Consider the following 18,153-nt stretch of genomic DNA (forward strand, 5'->3'; position numbering starts at 1 on the left):
AAACTGTTTTCTAATTAGGTTCAGGCAACTTAAAAGGGTCAGACCGCACAAAATAACAAGAAGAATCACTCATCCATGTTTAATGCAGAAGCCTTCAAGCTGTCATTCGCACCTTCAAGACGAGGTGTAGAAAAAGAGATACTGCCTGACTTGCAAGGTGATGAAGATGCTTAAAATGTATAGAAATTGGCACCAAAACTCACACTCCTCTGAGTCATCGTACGTCATCAGTCAAATCTGAACGCACGGGCATGACAGACATATTTTTAGATCCTGTATGACTTACAGTTTTCACATGATATAATTACTTCCAATGTTTGTCTGGGTACACGCCCATAAATCTGTTTAGGAATCATATAAACAGCTTCCCTTATCCCTGCAGAACCTAATAAGAATAAGGATGATCACGGTTTTAAGTTTTCTTAAGTATCAGAGCAATCAAGCGATAGTTGTCGCAACGTCCATGGGTACTTTGCAAACAGCAGCAGCTAATTGCTAATTCGGCACACTTTTAATGGAGCCAGTTAGCCTAAATTGGCTAACAAACTCACCTGATTATAAATCGAATAATTGAAACTCCTGTTATAAGATACCCATCTTTAAATTCATATTTTTGCCTTTACAGTGGACAATCAACTTTCACTAAAAGGTAACTTTTGCAGGAAATTTAAAGACAAATATTTCAAAAACTGTCTACACTGCTGGAGCTGAAGCTGCATGGGAAAATACCGACCCAGAGTTTTGGACGAGGTATCAAAAGCACTTCAAGTTCAGTCCAGCCTCAACCTGTCAGCTCTGCATTACACACACCCATCATATATTTTAATCACGCTCTCGTGCTACTGCACAACCCATCATCCACCATTCATAAAACTCCACCTTGAAGGCACGCAAACCTCTCACGGCCCTCATGCTACACCCAGGCGCATATTTCTGAATTGTAGCAAAAAGCTCGGACAGGTTTCAACTTGGAAAACATGTTTTATTTACTTTCACCAGTGCAGTCGGATGAAGAAAAAAAAAAAAAAAGAAAAACATCATCGGAAACAATCATGGAGTAGCACTGCATTACACAAGTCAAGGTCAGGTAAGGTTGCAAAAAACCTCAGCAACAAACAGAAATATTCTACAGAGCGAGAGGGGTTTTCTCCGAGCGTTTGTGCAATCCGGTGAGACGCTTTGTATGCGCTCATGTTATCTGAAGAGCAGACGGTGAAGATTTTCTGTGATCAACAGAAATAAGTCCTTGTGGCCTCTATTGTGGCCAGTTGTTGTGATACACTGCCACCTGCTGGCTGGGAGGCAGCTGTACAGCAGCTGGATGCGGAATATATTTAAAATGTTTACATTTCTGGGGCTGTAAGTGCCATGTCTGGTATTTTGTTCTTAATCCCAATTTATTGCAACGTCAGCCGCTGCCAGGTGGTAATTCGTTAATATCTGGGCATCAATTCAACACAGTCGTCTAAAAAAAAAGAGAAAAAAAAAAATCTAAAGTAAAATAGTAACAGGGCCTTAACTGCTTTTATGTTTTAGTGTAACGGCCCTGAGTTCAAACATACAGTATTAGAAAATGTTAAGTTTATCCTCAATTGAACTTGAGTGTTGTCTAAATGTCACATATTAGAGTTTGGATTTATCCAACGGAAAAAAAAAAATGTCCATACAAACGTAAATAACAACAAAACAACAAAAAAAAAAGAATCCGAACATCAAATTAGCAATTTGAAATAAACAGTGGAGAATCCAGAAACAAATACTTGACATGTTTTATGAATTTGCATATGTGCGTGAGAGAGAGAGAGAGAGAGAGAGAGAGCAATATCTACAATACTGTGTAGAAATGTCCAGTCAATTCAGCAGATATGAGCACATGACCACTGTGTACGAGTCTGGTGTGGAGATATACAATCATACACAAAAGTTTTGTGTACGCGCATGTGTGTGTGTGCTTGTGTGTGTGCCTGTGTGGTGTTTAGGAGTCGTCTCCGTTGGCGCTATCGCCGTCGTCTTCTCCTTCCTCCTGCTCGCCCTCCTCCTCCTCCTCGTCCTCCTCTCTCCCTCTGCTTTTCATCTGCACAGCAGGAAAAAGAAAACAAAATGAGCTCGTCACATGGAGGAAATCTGAGGATGTGACAGACTCAGGAGATTATCATGTTTGTAAACAATATTAAATCTTTGGGTTTTGGACGATTAGTCTAACAAAATAAAACTACTTACCAATCCTGAAAATGTATCTAAAATGATCCTGAAGCACTGATCCCAGACTAGTCCAAAAGTAAATTCAGCTATGGTTTGGAGCGCGTTCGAAAGGATACAGTGCTTCTGGTATTGATCTACAGGTGTTTGAGGCCTGCAGATGACCCCTAACAGCTGGAATGGGTCTACATCATAAAAGTCTTACATGGTCCAAGTTCAAATTTAAGATTATCACTGAAAATGAACATTAACACTTGTTTTTCTGAGGAAATATCCACATGACTGACCTACAAAATGCCATCTTGTGACCTTAGAATAACCCTGCATGAGAGAAACAGGGTCAAACATTCATTATAGTTCTTTATGTTCTTATTTAGACAAACTTTGTGGATATCAGAAACAAGTGCTCACAACTGTAAAAAGATTGTAAAAACAGCTAAATGCATACAAGTAGATAAACTTACATAATTTCCAAGTTAAGGCCTTAAAATGAAAGGAGATTTGGAAAAATAAAAGGATCCTCAATCACAGTTCATCACCATTTGGTCGCCATTTATGTATGAAATCTTCCGTCCCCCCCGTCCTCACCTCGTCGTCGTCCTCCAGCAGATCTCCCTCGTCCTCAGAGTCGTTCAGCTCCTGGCTCTCTCTGTCGCGCTTCAGGCTGTCATCCTTCTTGCTGGAGGTGGAGGAGTTGAGGGAGGACACCTCGCCTGGTTCCGGCTTGCTCTTCATCTCTGAGGAAATGGAGGGAGAAAATAAACTCAAAACAGGGAAGACGATTCTGCTTGATTACCTCCGTCGTAACTACGACCAGTGTTAGTTCACTTGAAGGACATGGAGATTTTGTATGGTGGTAAGGTTGATGTTTTGAAGGACTGCAGTCCATTTAATTGGATGAAACTTGAATATGCCCCTTTCATGACTAATCTTAGTGCAGCATGAGTCACAGAGAATATGTTGTGACTTTTGAAAAGGGTGAGAAAAACAACCTCCTGTTACACATTTGGCATTTGCAGTGACGTATTTCGCTTCCTTTGGCATTTAGCAGTCCCGCGTTGGCAAAGTAACAAGTAAAGTTTGGAAGGCTGGACTTCTCTGAATACTTCTTCCCTACCCGACTTCTTGCTGTGGTCCTTCTCCATGCGCTCCAGGCTCTCCAGCAGGTAGTCCACCTTGTGTTTGATCTGCGTGAGCTCTCTCTTGATGGTCTGCAGGTCGTCCACCTTCACTGTGGGGAGGACGAGCAGCAGAAAAAAAAAAAGTGATTACCAGCTTTGTTTGACGGCTGACATCAGCGACGCAGCTGTGGTACCTACTCGTACGGGAGGACCTCTGGCTGCTCTTGGAGGAGGAGAAGCTGGTTTTGGTCCGCCGGCTCCCTCCGCCGCTCAGACTGACCCTCGGACGCTTCGAGGGGATGACGGCACGGGACAGTGGTGGGGGGGGGGGAGGCACCCGGGACTGGTACGAGTACATCCTGAAATACAAGGATGCAACAATAAAATGGTGCCACAGACATCACTGTGAAGATCTATCGTCAACTTTAGAATATCAAGTTGCAAAAATCATGTTTGGTCAGTGTTTCATTTCTTTAATAAAATCACCATGCATGCTAATCCAAAACCTGGAGAGCTCAGCTATACATATAATAATAATTTAAAAAAACAAAAACAAGAATAGTTGCCCCTTTGAATTTGCAATATTTTGCACATCGACACATTTAATTAATTCGACTGAATATCTGACATCTCTGTAGAGGAAACATTAACGATAAACCTAGCTAGCATGACAGAGCTCAGTGGCCTCGCTAACTGCCATCATATTTTTACACGCTTCCTTTAAATCACATACTAAGATGTAATAAATTGAATGTTAAACATATTATATATTGTTTCAACATTTAAATTGTAGCCATCAGCCAAACAGAGAAACTGAAACAGGAACGATAATGGATAAGACAGAAAGAAAGAACACATTTGCAAGTTGGTGCATGAAAAGACGTAATTCAGAGTAGGTAGAGGGTTATAAATATAAAAAAATAAACAGCTTACCTATCGTAGTAATCTCTTTGAAAGTCATAGTCCAAGTCAAGAGATGAACTGTGGAGGGAGTAGAAATGAGGTGGAAAGATTAACTACAGGAAACACTTTAATGCTTACATGATGATCTTTCCTGATATTTCTATGACGTAGCTGTGAGAATCAGCGAGCTCGCACCTGTACATGTCTCCCGCAGAACGCTTCACCGTCTTCGATCTGTGAGGTTTCGGCTCGCCTGCCAGGTTGATATCTGAGGTAGGGAAAACACAAGAGTCAGGGAAGGACGAGTTACAGTTTCCAGGACTGGGACTGAACTGTGCCAGAACATGTCATGCACGGAAAGTGTGAAATCTTAATTAGCACATTTTATCACTCGTTCCTTTCCATGACGGTGTGCTATTTTGAAGGCCTAACGCAGGTTTTAACCCCCGCCAGGTGCTAAATAATCATTTACTCACATTTATTTTAACCTGCGTTGAGCACCAGACAGGCCAGGGAATTTGGATCGGAAACAGATGTTTCTCTGTCTCTACTTTGAGGACAGCTTCTGGTGTTGTTAAAAATCATTTGCAAAAGAATTCCTCTTTCCAGTGGTGTTGACTTTCTGGTTTTCTCTAGAGGGCAGCACAGAGGCTGAAAAACACAATTTGGTCCTGTGTTTTGATTAAAGATGAACTGACAGCTGTAATTTGTGACAGACTTGACTGTATCATGGCCTATTTGTGGTGTTTTCTTGTCTTAACCCCACTGCATGCTGGGATATGACTGTAAAATAGTCTATATAAACAATAAATATTTGAAAAGCGTAATTAGGAAAAATAACAATATGTTTTCTGTGGTCAGAATCTTTCATTTCGTTGCTGAGATATAAGCTAAGATCAAAACCCCAGCTACAGCCAAAGGTCGGTTAGCTTAGCTTAGCACAAACACTTGGAACAATGGGAAATGTGATAAATCCATAAAGCTAGCATTTCTAACAATGTTAGCTGAATAAGTCATCAAACTTTTCTCTTTTGAAATTTTACAAAGAAATTATAAATACAGCTGTTTTCTATTCATCAATCAGTTAGCTAGTTTGTTAATGCTAACTTCCTGTGGCACACAGTGCACACGGTGTGGCTAAGATCTGGAAGAAGACAAGAGGTCACGTTAGGAATAAACACTGTGGAACCCGGAACCTCACCTAGCACCTGTCCCACGATCATGCGTCCGTCCTCGCCGGCCACGGCGGCCCGTGCGTTCCTCTCATTGGAGTACTGGACGAAGGCATAGCCCTTGTGGACGGAGCAGCCCACGACCTTGCCGTACTTGGAGAAGATGGCCTCCACGTCGGCCTTGGTGACCAGCAGGGTGTTGAGGTTGCCGATGAAGACGCGGGAGTTGAGGGAGCGCGGGTCGGTCTTGTTGGTCACGTTGCTGCTGGCCATCAGGCTGGAGTCGGAGGACGACGACCAACTACACAGCAGGGCAGAGAAGGAGATCCCAGATCAGAGACAGTACTTAGAAGACAGGAGGGGGGGAAGTAAGGGAATGTGTTTTTCCTTGCTCTACAATTTTGTGCCTCTGCACCGAAGTCAGTATAAGTTATGACCTTGTGAGTGTTCAAGACCTTTGATACTGGGTTTAAGACATTTTATGACTTATTAGTCTATTAAATGCCTGAAAATGTCCAGAGCCAACAGTCCAAAACAAAGATAATATTCAAATTAGACTCAGGTAAAATAGAGAAAAAGCGGCATTTCTTCAGCATTTGAGCGGCTAGAACAAGCAATATGTTGTTGTTGTTTTGTTCTGGTGATCTGAAGCTATCGTCACATGCGTTCCTTATGAAAGCAAAATGGCATTACAATCAAGTCATACACACATAAGAAATTCAAGGTGTGACTCCTACTTGCTACCCTCTACAACACAGGTGAACAGACAAAGTGTGATCGGGTCATGAAGCAGCCAGCACTCACTCCATTGTGTCTGTACTCGGCTCGGTGGAGGTCTGCCTGCCTGTGTGAGTCTGTTGGAGAGAAGAGGGTCGTCGGAGAGCTATGAGTCGGTGACCGTGTGGAGACATCTAATACACCTCCCAAAAAAAAAAAAAAAAAAAGTGTTTCTTCCCTCTTTGGATTATTTGCAAACCCAAGAAGTGGTTAAAAAGGGGGGGAAGGAGGTGGTAGATAAAATGTTTGTTTATTTAAAAAAAAAAACCTGTGGGATAAATGTTTGTTATGACAGAACAAGATATTGCATTTGAGTGAGGAAGCCGCTTTCAAAAGACTTTCTATATTTTTGTATAAACTGTTGCTGTCCATGTGAGTCTCTAAATCAGCAGTAAACACAACTTTCCCGAAGCTTCTAATCAGTGTTTGCTCTGACCTTTCATCACGTCTGACAAATTGTTACAGACCTGGGTTTTGTATTAACGACGGTGTTGAAGATTTCGACATAATATTACTTTAATGGCGGATGCAAAATGAAATGATTACTGAATTTCTGCACTTACATATCATGAGGACTCATTAGTAATTAAGGATCCTTCATATTTAAAAGGGAAATTCCACTGATTTCCCACATTAAACTTTGTACACAGGTCTTGGAGAGTGTGTGTGTGAAAAAGTAGAATAAAGCCTTTTATGTATTTCAGTGATGTCACTCAGTGGCTACATTGCATTGTGGGTAATGTAGGCGCCAGATTTTGAAAAAGAAGAATGTGAGGCATCTATTCTGATTGTTTCGTTTTGAAACTCTCCATAATGGGTCGAACAGTGTTATAGGAGCCACATTACCCACAATGCAACTAGGCACTCACTAACATCACTGGAGGCATTTTATCAGATTACATGCAGCTTCCTCTGGAGACACAGAGGGCTTTATACTACTTTATTCACATTATGCAGACATACACAAATTCATTTATTTGCATTTTTTTCTGAGAGAAACATCTGGCAGGCCAAACTGAACCACCTGACAAGCCAACGTTGACAGCCGGGACTAACTGTGTGCCGCTCTATGACAAAACTACTTGATAGCCAAAAAAGTAGAATTGCTTCATGTGTAACATTTACAAAAACGGTTATATGACGCTATCAGGTGAATAACTGCATTCCAGTGTACCAGCTGTCTGTTGGGTGTGATCATACTTTATGTTCATCCCTTCGGGGTTTCTTTCAGTCCGTGTCTTGTTCCTCATTTACCGTTCAAACTGTTCTGTGTTTGTCCAAAAGTCGTCAAGCTTTTCCAAACACCTCTCTGCTGCTTTACATAAATCTAGTGTTAGCAACGGATGCACCAGGGACTCAGGCGACAACTGTGTCAGTTGTGTAAGTGTGTCAGCGAGTGTGATTAGTGGCAAACACTGCAAAGTTATGTAACATTGCAGGGGGGGCTTCGATGCATGTTCCAAATGATCCGACACTTAATTTGTGACATGGAAAATGACCATCATGCAGCCTCAGAGATCAGATATCCGCTCCAGGGTCTTGCTATAATGTGTTTCGATTATTTTGTCCACATCCTGCATATTATTACATTCTTTGTTTTTACATTGGTGGGATTTTTTTTCTTCTTTCAGCATCAGGACACATAAAACGTCAGCTTTATTCATCAGCCTTTTGTGTGCCTGCCTTGTATTTGGGCTAATTCCCCCTCAGTCCTGCATGCCGCTCGTCTCATCATCGGCCACTTCAGCCGTTACAAAGACCACGTCTCACCTGCCAATACGCGGCGCTGCTGCCAGCTGGGCTAAACTGTGGCCCAGCGGCAGCCTCTCCATCTCTGCCCAGTAGCTGCTAGCAGGGGATTACACAGTAAGCAGCCGGCTGTCTGGCCAAAGCTTAATGCTCCGCTCTCCTCTACATGATTTGGCCGGGATGGTTCTATCTCTTGGCAAGCTGACAGTGTGTGTGGTGGTGGTGGTGGATGTGTGACTATCACAGGCTGCTTCACAAATGCTTCTGATTCTTTGTGGCGTGTCGGGGTTCACGCAGGTATATACAGGGCTTACAGACGGGCGGTCCATGTGCTTATGTTTACTACAACCAATCAGGCTTTTTACTGGATAATTTGGTGCTGATTAAAGGGACACCATGTAGTTTTGGAGAAGAAATTCAAACTCAGAATCTTCAAATTTAGGATATTAATGAGGTGATCAAATGAACTCAACATAACTGAATAAACAAGCTGTTCTCTAAGGCCCCCGGGACACTGTTTGAAGCTAGGAAGGTGGCAGGGTCCGCCACAAATAAACAAAGTTAAACAGTATCAAGTTGTGGTGTCCCTTAAGAGAGTTTGTTTATTTAGCTTGTTTAGGCATAAAAATAATCAGTCAATGCAGATCTTTATCTTCCCCAACACTACACAGTACACCTTAAATATTCACACTCTGGTTGGACCAAATAACAAGAACGTCTGACATGCATTAGCGCGTTGGATGTAAACATATTGAAGCCCACAGTGGTCTTTCTGTTGGTCATGATCTACTTGTAAACACTCGTCCTGTTTGCCCGTGTGACTTTCCTTTGGCAAATGAGACATCCACTTTTTGGGGAATTTTCTTCATGCAGCACTTTGTGATTTGTCTGCTGCCTGTAAATCCCAGTTACGATCACAATCAAGTTACAGTACCACTTGGCAGTCGGAGTTCGACAGTCATCATATTTATTATCCAGAGTTTTTCGCAACTTCTGGGAAGTGAAACCAGGCCAGATGGCAGAGATTCGGACATGAGTCACTGTTTTGATGACATGAGTTAAAAGCTGACCAGTATGGAGGCCTGAAACTGCCAGAATGAAAATAAATAAATAAATAAATACAAGTTGTAACTTTGTCTTAATTCCCCTTGTATTTAAATCATTTTACTATTTCACTTAATCATTTATTAATATATTTATTAATCAGTTTATTTATGTATTTATGTATGTATCAACTTGCAAAATGCAATTGGAAAATTATTTCAAAAATATGTCCAAAATAAAAATCTTTAAAAAAATAAATACATAAAATGGAAAATCAAATTGTGACATATATATTTTGAGGGATTAATACAAAGGCAAATCAATACAGAAAACAATTAAAACAGAAAAATCAATTGTTCAATTTTAAAAATGGATTTATGCCAAAGTTTACTATCAATATTATTTTAGTCATTAAATAGCTTATTATTTATCTATTGCTTAATTTTAATTTTGTGAATGTTAGTCCTTCACAGTGTGGACCTACAGGCGACAGACTCATGAGTGAATCTTTTCTGTGTTCATTTTTTGTTTTCAGTTTAGTTTTTTTTGCTTTAAATTTTAAAACAAATACAATTCTTTGAACAAGTAAGATAAATTGGCCTATAACATCATTTTTTTTCTCTTTATAAATACCAAAAACTGCAGGTAAGACTGCTGTGTCATCACTTGCTTTTAACTATGGACTTTAATTGCTATTGATCTATGCAGTCCACTGTGGCCCTTCATGTTTCATGTGTTCATTCATTCAATGACATGATATTTACAGTCTAACATCACTCACTTTATCATCATCATTTGCCTCATCTGGGCTTCATTGTGTGATAACAAACTGAAAATCTTTAGTTTATACTGGACAGTGGGCTCACTGGATCAGTAATATCAGTGTGTGTTTTGGTGCTTCAACTGTGAAAAGACTCTGCGACTGCAGCTCTCAAGACAAAAAGACGGTCAGAGCAGCTTTGTAGGGATGTTGGTTTGTGTGCGTGTACTTTAAAGATTTAAGGAGGAAAAAAACAGAGGAAAATAGGATAAAAATCTGAACCTTTGAGGTTTAATGAGGTTTTAAAAGCTCTGTGTAGCTGATAGTCGATGTCTGTGGGTTGTTTTTGATAAAAAGGTGCAAAAAAAGGTCACCGCTTTTAATCAAACAGATTAGTGATTACTGGAAAGGTTAGTAATTCATGGTATTCAGCAGGCATGCTGATTTTAATGGGTGCTACCGTACTATTTGGGATGATAAGAGCAGGTATCTTTGTGTTTCTGTGGGTAATTTGACTCCAACAAATGACATGCACACTCAAAAAAAAAAAAAAAAAAAAAAAGAGACATTACAAAGCAAAAATCAGGGCTTGTTTTGCCTCTGTCAGCGTCAGTCTTCAATCCAGGGACTGGCTGTACATGGGAGTGTTATTCAGCAATTAGCTACCAATCAGGTCTCTTGTAATCAAAACTGATTATGCATTGTCATTATTATAAGTTGGGAACATGTGGGAAGCTCATGTCAGAGGCCGCTAATGCAGTTAATTTTCTATTTTCACAGCACAAAAAAAAGAAAGTAAATAAAAATAACACTACATGCTACTTGCTCTACAAAAGTCCAAAAGGGGGTCTAAATCACAAAAGGGTGAAAACAAAAGTGTAAGATAAAAAAAAGTGATGCAAAAGTTGGAGGTGGAAAAAAAAAAAAGAAAAAATAAGAAAAAAAAAAGAAGGTTGAGATCAACTTACGATTCGCCGCCGTTCAAAAAAGTGGCTTCAAAAACTAAAGAGGGGGAAACAAAAAACGGAATATTAGAAAAGAGGAGCTTCTAAAAATGAACTGTTATCACCACAAGCAGGGCGAGCAATGTATGGAAAGAAAAGAAGAAGAAAAATCTGGCAAATGAGAATAACCTTTACTTCACCGGCAGGACTAAACCAACTGTTTGAAAACAGGGGTGCCCAAACTTTTTCCCCTGGAGGGCAAAAACTAAAAGTTACTGATGGACCACTGATGCCAAGATCACTTAGCTGCCTGACTTCCTGTGTCAGGTGTAGGTCTGATACTGAAAAACTGACAATTTAGAGATCTTTCCTATTTAAAGAGCAATAAAACAGTATTAAACTTATACATTTAAAAAACTTTTTTTTTTAAAAGATGGCTGGGTTAACAACAGGCAGATCTGAACCTTATCTTGGGCCAGCTGTGGCCATGAGCATAAAACAAATGGAATGAAAATGGGTCCAATTAATTCAAATATGAGAAAACAAAGAAAGAAATGTAAGGTCCTGGTTTTTGCATTAAGGACAACCAGAATGTCTCCAGCACATCGCTAAATATGTGGGTTTTTTTATGTGGTATTTTCAAATTAAGTAATCAAAGGTGCATTATGGGAAGCCATTTTAATGGAGAATGATCTTCACTGAATGATTTTTTTCAACAAAACTGAACAAACTTTTTTCCTGACTGAATAAACAAACTGACCTTAAAAAGGACAACACAATATCATACTGTTTATATTTGGCGGACCCTGCCACCTTTCTAGCTTCAAACCTTATTCTTCTTATGAGTAGAGCTCGTTAGTTCTGTTACAGAAGGTAATCCATTATTACTTCATTTATATTATAAATATTAACATTCAAAATTTTAATTCCTTCTCCCAAAAAAATCACAGATCTCAAACTAAGAAATGCCTAAAACGCATAAAAAAATTTCCACAGAAATTATTTGCCAGATACTTGCAAGATTGAAATAGTCTCTTTTATGAGACACAAGTTTAATCATCTTACGACTAATCAATTAAATAATAGGTATTTATCACGCAAAATCATTCTCTTCTGGCTGGTACTGGCTTGCTTCACCTCCAGTGCTTAAATTGCATCAGTTATTGACATTTAAACTGCAAAATTTGATCTTACTTTTCAAAATAAAAGCAACACTATCCAGTGGGAGAGTTGGCAGGCGACCATGGCGCTGCCAGGGGTTGTGCCGAGGGTTTAAAATTAGTCTTTTAAAACTAACACACTGCTGGTTGTCTGTTAAACTCAATCTTCTACGCAATCTGACACCAACTAGTACGACCAGGACAGTGTCGGACGCTGGCGTCAGCTTCTAAGTGCACGTCAGAGCATCACCAGTCTGGGATAGCTGGTGGTTCTGCACTCTTTGCTCCTGGCCGCCTCCCTCGTAGGGGCCAGAGTACAGGGTCGGCTGCAGAACAGCGCCTCTGGAGCGAGGAGAGACTCCTGCTCAAGGGCACTTACAGAGGACACACTTTGGGGCCAAAGGGGGGCGGGGGGTCCTGGCAGTTTTGAGTGGCAAATGTCAACTACAAGTCTACACTGTCTGCAGCACTGTAAACCTTTGTTGCACATTAGACAAGGAGTTTTTTTTTCACAGATATTTAGAAAACACATTCACGAAAAGGAGGAGAGACATGTAGAGGCCTGTTTACAGCTCAGTGCAGCCCCTCTGGAGGCCTCCCTCCTGGGTCTAAGCAGCTCCACAGCTCAGAATAAAAACTGCAAACAAACTTAAATGATGATATCAGAATTACCAAAAGCACAAATTATGTCACATAGAAATCCCAGGTCCATGACTGCACACACTTCTCATTGAGGGGGAGGGAGGGGGGGAGAAGAAAAAAAAAACAAAAAAAAAAAACACCCATCTTGCCTGCAAAAATTACATCATTCCTGAGAGACTTGCTGCAGAAAATAAACTGTCTGAGCGAATGCCAAAATGACAAGGAAAATGGGGGGGAAAAACACGTCTCATGAAGTCAATGTCAACCACTGCACATCAAGTTACAGGTGGGGGGCAAAACACAGGACGAGAATAAAAAGCCTTTTTTAAAAACACGTCTCCAGAAAAAGGGCGACCCGTTCTGAACACTGTCCAGAAAAGACTGGAACCTTCTTCCATATTTCTCTCCTCGAAAATACGACCACAAATCAGATTCAACAACAAGGTAACACAGCAGCAGCACTGGAAAATGGACGTCTCACTCGAAAAATAAAAGGCAAAAATGTCGTCGTGAAAGCTACATCAAACTAGTTTTTTGAGGGTTTTGGGTTTGTTTGTTTTTTCTGTCTGCGCAGCTCACATTGCCATCACAAAATGTACGCCACTAAAAGCCAAACACAGTCTCGGGGAAACACCAGCCAGGAAAAATGCATTAAAAATAAAAACAAAAAACAAAAAAAAAGAAGTCCAAAATACGGGCTCAGAGTCAGGACAAAAAATATTTTAAAAAATAGGGAAAAATCTCTCGGTTAAAAATACTCACCAGGAGCTTAATACTAAAAATGAGTAAAATTCAACGCTGTTTTTACTTGAGTGGGTAAAGATCCGGCTCTGCAGGCTGATTGTATCACCTTGAAACCAGTGGACACGAAATGGCGTCGACTCGCACATACAACGGGGAAGGTGACGCCCACAGCCGGCGTCGCTGCTTGCTGATTGGCTATTTGAGAAGCGCGGTGTGGACATGCGCGTCAGGGATTGGCGGGAGGGGCCTGCCACTCCGGTTCGACGAGTGACGTCCTGTACAGTACACAACACAGACGACGTATACTGTATGTATGCTAGGCTAAGTTAGAAAACTAGCAACACAGCTACAGCTCCTCACTGTTGTTCCCAAAGCTTTATTGATCTGTGACGCACACATACAAACACACACACACACACACACACACACACACACACACACACACACACACAGCGGTGGACAGAGAATAGACGGGGCCGGTCATGACGTCACTGGCTGCAAAAACAAAACAAAACAAAGCAAAACAAAAAAAACAATGTGAGCTAAACAGTTAGCATGTGATGCTACATTGTAAACATGGGATAGAATGTGGATGAACAGGAAGAAGCTGCTCTAACAATCAGTGTTGGGCAAGGCACTGTAAAAAATGCAATATATTACATGTTACAAGTTACCTTAATTTTAAAGTAATATATTATGCTATAATATTACTGTCAGCATACTTTTAGTACTTTAAAATAAAATGGACAGATATGCTTTATTGAACAATTAGATTACTGAAATCTTTTTTAAATAAACTAATGTCACTGGACTCCCAGATGAGCAGGAAAACAACGGATCAAGATAGTCAGGAACATAATATATAACATAACAAGTCAAAACACCCTTTATTCAGAACCCAAACACACAAATAAATTTACACGTTGGATATATTTTTTTAATCGACACAGACTTTAACGCATCTCTTCATTTAACCTCAAACGTGATTACATTTTCATTGGCGTGTGAAATCTCGTACACCTGTCCATTTTCTCTCCGATAAACAACAACGTGCAGCACAAAAAAAAAGTGAATTCCAACAACAATGTCATAAATAACAATCACATTAATCTTCTTCTTGCACACCAGTGATTGAATGTGTTTTGACAGTGTATCAGCAGGGTCACCACGTCAGCTTCCGTGGCTGAGAACCTGAGAAGTAAACAAATATGGGTTTAAGTAAAACACATTAGATGGATAAAAAGAGAGAAAGGTGTGTAAAGTACCTGGGATGTCAGTCATCCTCCTGCGGTTTCGAGGCAGTGTGAAGTCCAGTCGTGGGGTGGACTCAGGCGTTTTCAGCACCTCCTCCAGCTTACGTTGCTCCTCACATTCCTGTTGGATCAACAGACAGCAGGTTCACAAATCCAGTCAATCAGTTTTGCCCAGAACTGACTTCACATTGAGGGCATGTGAAGTAAAACCTGTGACGGAGTTTGCTGATGTTTCCTCCTGGCTGCGGGAGTGTTCGGGCCTGGACTCTCGGCGCCACTTTTCTGTCTCTCCCTCTCTCTCTGCAGGAGGATGGCCTGCCGTGTGGTCCTGTATTCCAGAGAGAAGTTACTGACGGTTCTGCAGAAGTCCTCCGCTTTGGTGTCCCTCACCATGGTTTTGGAGTAGCCGAGGAACAAGAGGAAAGAGTGGAACCTGGAGAAAGATCAAGCAGCAAGTTTTACTGCGACAATAAGCAGAAAAACATTTAACAGGAAAGGACGACAGGATGTATGACTCAAATTTGTATTAAATCGAGATGCGCTTGTTAATTAAAATCAACAAAATGAAATAAACCATGCGCTCGCAGCACACCTGTTGATGACCCGGCGATGGACGGCTCTCAGCACCTTCAGCCTCTCCTCGTACTCTTTCAAAATCTTCGGCAACCTGCGACGGAGCGAGCCCTCGGGTGCCGAGGCCTCATCTTCTCCTCCCCCTCTCCTCTTCTGTGCCTTTCCACCTTTCCTCTTGTCCTCTGCCTTGTCCAAAATCTTGAGTTGCTCCCACGATGCTTTGCACTGGGCCTCTAGCTGGGAGAAGTTGGACTGGACGAGGGAGTAGTCGCACTGAAAAGGCGAGAGCGAGAGGGATGTTTTGACCTGTTTTTGTCTACCCTTATGCCTAAAAAAAAGGAGTAAATATATCCAAATAATTCTCCCTCAGACTCAGATGCAGTGCAGCATACACCCTTGAGAGATGAACACACACACACACACAGTGGGAGCCACGCACCTTGCCAGCTTTAGTAACAGCAGTGATGTCAGAGTAGAGGTCAGACGACTGCGGGTAGAGCTGCATCAGTAGCACACAGACGTGGTGCAGCAGAGGCTGGCGGGTGTGCGTGTCCCTCACCTGGGACAGCTTCCCCAGGTAACTCAGCTCAAAACCCCGGGCCTTGGCATAAAGAGGATGTACTGTGAGTCTCAACAATGCTCAAAAATCTATTGAAGTAGGGATAATAAAAGCAAGGATCTCACCTTGCATCCGTTGAGAAAGTTACCGATCGCCAACACTGTGGCCAGAATACATCTGAAGGTCTGGCTGGCTGAGAGCTGCTCCATGGCCAACTTTAGATGGAAGAGAGGCTCTGCAATCTCCTGTTGAGAGGAGGGAAACAGTCAGATGACAAGCAATCAAATCATGAATACGTGGATACAGCAGGTCAGCTCACAGACCACCACTCTGACTGAGACTGTATCTGTAAAACTGTTGGTAAGACACCTCGAACTGCAAACAAGGTCAATTATAAGTCTTTCTGTAATGAATTGTTCATACTCATACTAAGAAAAGCCATTTAAAAATATATGATGTTATCGCACTGTGGTCCAAGCAGGAAGTCAGGGCTGAGCCACTGAGAAAAAGAATCAATGAGCATATTCATCAGGCCATGTCACCACCCAATCTGAGTGGCTGCCTGATGTGAGTGAAGTACGTCCGCCATCTTGGATAGCTTGATACTTCAACATGACTTGGACGAACCATGCACAGAGATGCATCAAAAGCGGGACATTGTTAGTTCAAGTTTGTAAGTATATTTGCATGATTTGATCCACTTGGTCCTGAAACATTTGGTGAATCTAGAAGAGCTGAGCAATTAAATTAGTTCATGTATTGTTTTGTTTATCAATGCAAATTTAGCGCGTCGTTTGAATCATGGTAGTAAAACCAGACAAACTGCTGTTGATTACTTATCGACTCATCCAATCACATGTTTGTTCCACTGTCACTTACCCTTTCTAAGGAGTCGTAGTCCAGAGCGAAGGCCCACAGCTGAAGCCTGGAGTTCAGATGAGGGATTTCCCCCAAAGTGAGCAGGCAGAGCTCAGCTGGGGCCAGAGGGGAGTGGGGGTTCTGGGCCTTGGCCTCCTTGATCAAGCAAAGCTCCTCTTCTGTTGGGATCAGCGCTTGAAGCCGCTGTTTGAGGATGAAACATGGAAAGAGGTGAACTCAAACTGACAGACCCGTTAGGAGTTTCTGCTGGGCTTGTCCTCATATGCATAGTGCCTATGTTTCATTTTACCATACCAGAGATAGCCCCTCCAACAAAAGCAAACTTTAGAGGTGAGGCAAATGCTGAAGCTCATATTCTGGAAGGCGCAACCTTTACTGTACCTGAACGTCCTCTCTGTCCAGCACACTGCTGTCCATGCTGTAGATAGCAGGAGGGAGGAGGCGGGGAGGGGGCAGGCTGCTCAGGGCGATGGTTATGATGTTACTCCGTTTCATCGCCAACACTGACACTGATGGCTGCTTCTGTGTAGGGATATACAGAAGATACTAGGTATGTTTGTAAGTGCACTTTAGAGTCGAAGCCTACTGAAGAAGGATTAAAGAAATCACCTGAAACGTCTTACCTGCTTCCCAGAAACCACATTAAAAATGGTGCTACCGCCTTTAGATTCAAACAGGTACTCCAGTTTGTTTGTATCCAAATGGACTGGCTCGAGTCCGGCCCAAATAGTCTGTCCCCCAAAGCGGGTCGTCCTCGGAAGGGGGGCTAAACTCTGCAGCTCCCTCCAGTGCAGCTTTAAGGTGCGGCATTTGATGGTCGCACCGGTTTCGGGAGCTGAGGGCAAAGATGGGACAGGTGGAGGAGGTGGAGGAAGAGGAGGGGGTGCCGGAGGGCCTCTGAGGCATGCTGTTGATTCACTGGTTGAGCTGGTACCCTCGTCCTCTGTGCTATCTTCCTCGTCCCAGAGGTCTGAGAAATCCAAAGTGTTGAGGCAAAGACGAGCAGCCGGGTCGAGCAGTGAACTCCAAGACTGGTCGAAATCCCAGGTCAGGGGGTTATCCTTGCTTTGGTCCGACTCCTTCATTGGTCTTTCAGAGCTGTCCGTGACTCAAAAACAAGTTCTGTTGATGTTCAGTAGCATTACCTTGACAAACCAGGTCATAAGTCCTTGAGAAAAAGTGACTCCAAGAAGCACACCTCTCATATCAAAACAAGACCTTCTTGGATTCGATCAGATTCGTTGCATATTTGCCTTCGTCCTTATGTTCCACACAGCAGCTGAACTTGTTTCCTTCTTCGCTTTTGCTTCTGTGCAGTCAGACAACCTCTCACTCACTGGGTATTTGCATGTGAATGCCTTTGGATGCTCAGCCTCACTTGTCGACCACAGAAGCACATAAATCGCGCAACCAAATCACAATCTTCGAACCACCTCTGGGTGTTCTCGCGGCACGGTAACCTGCAATTGCCTTGGGTGTAGTGTTTGTCCTTCAAATCTAAAAATGACGAGTCGAGACTGACGCTTTGATCCCGAAGTCCATTGTTCCCCCGCGCCAGAAACCTGTGACCTCAGTCGGAATTCGTGTGAGTTCTGACGGGCTGTGTTTCGTCCTGCATCCAATTCTGATGAGAAAATCCAAGGAATGCCTTTTCGGCTGTGCTTCCAGAGTATC

General features: G+C 42.1%; 2 protein-coding genes across 5 annotated transcripts; both read right to left on the reverse strand.

Moving 5' to 3' along the window:
• Positions 1-961: 961 nt before the first annotated feature.
• Positions 962-13,392, reverse strand: LOC119027194 (heterogeneous nuclear ribonucleoprotein C). 4 transcript variants are annotated; one of them, XM_037112159.1, is made up of 10 exons: positions 13,234-13,392; positions 10,694-10,727; positions 6,200-6,315; positions 5,425-5,696; positions 4,419-4,491; positions 4,254-4,301; positions 3,519-3,679; positions 3,317-3,430; positions 2,788-2,936; positions 962-2,074 (listed from the first exon to the last, which is right to left on the reverse strand). In XM_037112159.1, the coding sequence occupies exons 3-10, from the start codon at positions 6,304-6,306 to the stop codon at positions 1,976-1,978; spliced, it is 1,023 nt and encodes a 340-aa protein (XP_036968054.1). In that variant the 5' UTR covers positions 6,307-6,315; positions 10,694-10,727; positions 13,234-13,392; the 3' UTR covers positions 962-1,975. The 4 variants fall into 4 exon arrangements, with proteins under 4 accessions (XP_036968054.1, XP_036968055.1, XP_036968057.1 ...); XM_037112160.1 differs by having other exon boundaries at positions 6,200-6,249; positions 13,234-13,391; XM_037112162.1 differs by lacking the exon at positions 6,200-6,315.
• A 196-nt stretch (positions 13,393-13,588) lies between these two features.
• Positions 13,589-18,057, reverse strand: si:ch211-63p21.2 (FH1/FH2 domain-containing protein 1). The gene is made up of 9 exons (XM_037112131.1): positions 17,103-18,057; positions 16,861-17,001; positions 16,480-16,662; positions 15,726-15,845; positions 15,481-15,642; positions 15,061-15,314; positions 14,679-14,901; positions 14,481-14,589; positions 13,589-14,406 (listed from the first exon to the last, which is right to left on the reverse strand). The coding sequence occupies exons 1-9, from the start codon at positions 17,562-17,564 to the stop codon at positions 14,378-14,380; spliced, it is 1,683 nt and encodes a 560-aa protein (XP_036968026.1). The 5' UTR covers positions 17,565-18,057; the 3' UTR covers positions 13,589-14,377.
• Positions 18,058-18,153: the final 96 nt, after the last annotated feature.

The sequence above is a fragment of the Acanthopagrus latus genome, chromosome 10, assembly GCF_904848185.1.
Source record: "Acanthopagrus latus isolate v.2019 chromosome 10, fAcaLat1.1, whole genome shotgun sequence".
Lineage (NCBI taxonomy): Eukaryota > Metazoa > Chordata > Actinopteri > Spariformes > Sparidae > Acanthopagrus > Acanthopagrus latus.